General features: G+C 39.6%; 1 protein-coding gene across 1 annotated transcript; it reads right to left on the bottom strand.

The window, feature by feature from the left end:
- Positions 1-1,764: 1,764 nt before the first annotated feature.
- Positions 1,765-2,727, bottom strand: LOC147934424 (zinc finger BED domain-containing protein RICESLEEPER 4-like). The gene is made up of 4 exons (XM_087472624.1): positions 2,470-2,727; positions 1,983-2,255; positions 1,925-1,936; positions 1,765-1,827 (listed from the first exon to the last, which is right to left on the bottom strand). The coding sequence occupies exons 1-4, from the start codon at positions 2,725-2,727 to the stop codon at positions 1,765-1,767; spliced, it is 606 nt and encodes a 201-aa protein (XP_087328750.1).

The following is a 2,727-nucleotide window of genomic DNA, read 5'->3' as shown; positions in this document are numbered from 1 at the left end:
ACGAAGCTAACGTTGTCTTAGAACTCGAAGAAGCAATGAGAGCCGTAGGCGGTGGTGACATGACTGGCCATTCATACAATTCATTCCTGGTTTTGCCTTGAAGAAGAAGTGCCCCCGAACGAAGATCCTTCACCTGAAAATGAGCAGGGAAAAATGCAACCGACACTTGATTAGCGTTACAAAGACGGTAAACTGAGATGAGGTTCTTATGAAGATCAGGGACATAAAGAACTTTATGCAATCTTATATCTCGGGAGAGAGAGGGTAATAAAGTGGAACCAGTTTGCTGAATTGTAAGAGGAGAACCATCGCCGATGATCACATCGTCACCACCAGTGTAAGGTTGATGAATAGAGAGATTGCCAAGATCGTGGGTCATGTAGTGTGTCGCCCCACTGTCCATGACCCATGGATCACGACCATACGAACCTCCAATAGCGAGATTGGCGCGAGGCTGCCACGGCGTGAACGGACTGGTAGACGACGACATATAACCATTGTTGCGATGTTGGAGTTGAGGACACCTCCTTGCTGAATGACCTTGAACATTACAGAATTGACACTTGCCAAGGTAGGGACGAAAGTTACGTCTGTGTGTATTGTTGTGATTAGGCTGCCACATCGAAGGAGAAGTGTTATTGTTGCTGACCTTGTTATTGTTTCGTGCAGTGTTGTTGAAGCGAGGAGATTGATTGTCGCGATGAGTAGCAACATTGGCGGTGATTGGAAGGACAAGAGAAGCAGCTTTAGCGAGAAGTTTGGCTTCATGATTGAGGAGACGCTCATGGACATACGCAATGGAGGGCGAGACATCTCGGCTGGTAACCTGATCAACAATGGAACGGTATTCTTCTGGCAAACCATCAAGAATCTGTTCAATCTTGTCATCATGGAGGACATGGGCTTCCAAGCTTGCAAGCGTATCAAACTTGGTGGTAAGGCTGCGAATATATTCATCAATGGTATTGTTACCTTTGGTTGAGACCTTAAGTTGATCCTTCAACTGACGAATGTGACCAGGCTTGGTTTGGCATAGATCTCGGCAAGAGTGGTCCAGATTTCAGCAGCGGTGGTGGTCTGAGAGAGAGTGGTTTGAACGCAAAGAGAGACCAAGCCAAGTAAGACACTGTAGAGTAACTGATCGTGTTGTTGCCACAGTCCAAAGGCTGGATTTGGAGCATCAACACCATTGGTGGTGATCATCAAAGGAGGTTTGGCAGTGGAACCATCAAGATGGCCAATAAGACCATAACCAGCGACAAGAGTTTTGACCTGCAACTTCCACATTAAAAAGTTGGTGTCCGTCAGTTTGGTGACATTAGTCATGTTGACATTGAGGAGATGAGAGCTGGTGATTGGAATCTAGGGTGTCAAAATGGGTAACCCGACCCGACCCGACCCATACCCACGTGGGTATGAGACTTTCGTTGGCGGGTTCAATCTGATCCATTTATTGTAATGGGTTGAATTTATATACCCAAGCCCAATAATAGAAAACCCAATGGCTAAATGGATTATATGGGTTACCCATATATAAATAAAATAAAATTAAATAATTAATATTCAATACATAACATATTATATAAAATAGAATTATAAAACCAACCAAAATTTTCAATCTTAAAATAATAATATCTAGATATTAAAATAGAAAAAACATCATAAAATTCTAAAGCCAAAAATCCATAAAACCAAAATAAAAAAACCATTCTTTAATTTAAATAAAAACCATTCTTAATTAAAAAAAAAACACTTGAATCTTCTTTAGATGATCCAGTCCGATTCTTTAACTTCATAGTCTTCATTCTTCATCTTCCGCTTCATTTTCTACAAATTATTTGGGACAAATAATCAAATATTAGAAACTTGGCTATAATAATAAAATTATAACAATAATTTTTCTCTCTGTATATGAAAAATTTACCTTTTTCATCACCTGTAAAACCAAATAACCAAGATCTAGTGCAAAGTAAGGCTTGAACATGCTTAGGAAGAAGTCGACTCCGGTATTTGTTAAGAACACGAGAACCAATACTGAAAGATGATTCTGAAGCTACTGTAGTAATAGGAATACTGAGCACATCCAATGCCATACGTGATAAAGCACCAAATCGATTACTATTATCTTTCCAGTAATCCAAAACACACATGTCAGGAAAATTCTTCATCTCTAATTTTGGTTCATCCAAGTAAATATCCAAGAGTGACTTTCCCTCATCCGAAACATTAGGAGCATCATCCAAATCAAACAAGTCCTACATTATGCCAACGTCAAACATGTTATCATATGACTAATAAATTATTAATAAAAAAACTATGAATATTAAAACTTATGTCATCAAATTGTTCTCTACCACGTTCAGTGGAATGATGATGAGAAGAAGATGTCGTTGCAGAGTTCGTGGGCATCGGAAACTTGCACATGTATTCGCCAAACAACGTAGTCATTTTATCTCTCAAATAATTTACCTTTGCTTGACAAGTACTTGGATCGAGCTCATCGTAAAGACGGGTCAAGAGCTTAAACTTCATTCTAGGATCAAGAACAGCACCCATTGCAAGTATAACACTGTATTGTTCCCAGTACTTATCGAACTTAATCCGCATTCTACAAGCCATCGCTTTGATAAGCTCATCACCGTTTGTTTCATTCTCTTTCAGCAAAGGCTCAATCTTCCACACATGCCCAAAATAGAGATTAGATGTAGAGTAGCTTGTACCTGACAT

The sequence above is a fragment of the Camelina sativa genome, chromosome 11 (assembly GCF_030686135.1).
Source record: "Camelina sativa cultivar CO46 ecotype springtype chromosome 11, ASM3068613v1".
NCBI classification, from domain to species: Eukaryota; Viridiplantae; Streptophyta; class Magnoliopsida; order Brassicales; family Brassicaceae; genus Camelina; species Camelina sativa.
This window is presented reverse-complemented; position numbering and strand designations above follow the sequence as displayed.

Bases quoted from the DNA above. Each gene is read 5' to 3' on its own strand.
- LOC147934424 (XM_087472624.1), bottom strand. From the start codon at position 2,727: ATGTCAGGTACAAGCTACTCTACATCTAATCTCTATTTTGGGCATGTG. The intron at 2,256-2,469 runs GTAAATTATTTG...GGCATAATGTAG, and splicing joins CAAGTACTTGTCAAGCAAAG to GACTTGTTTGATTTGGATGA.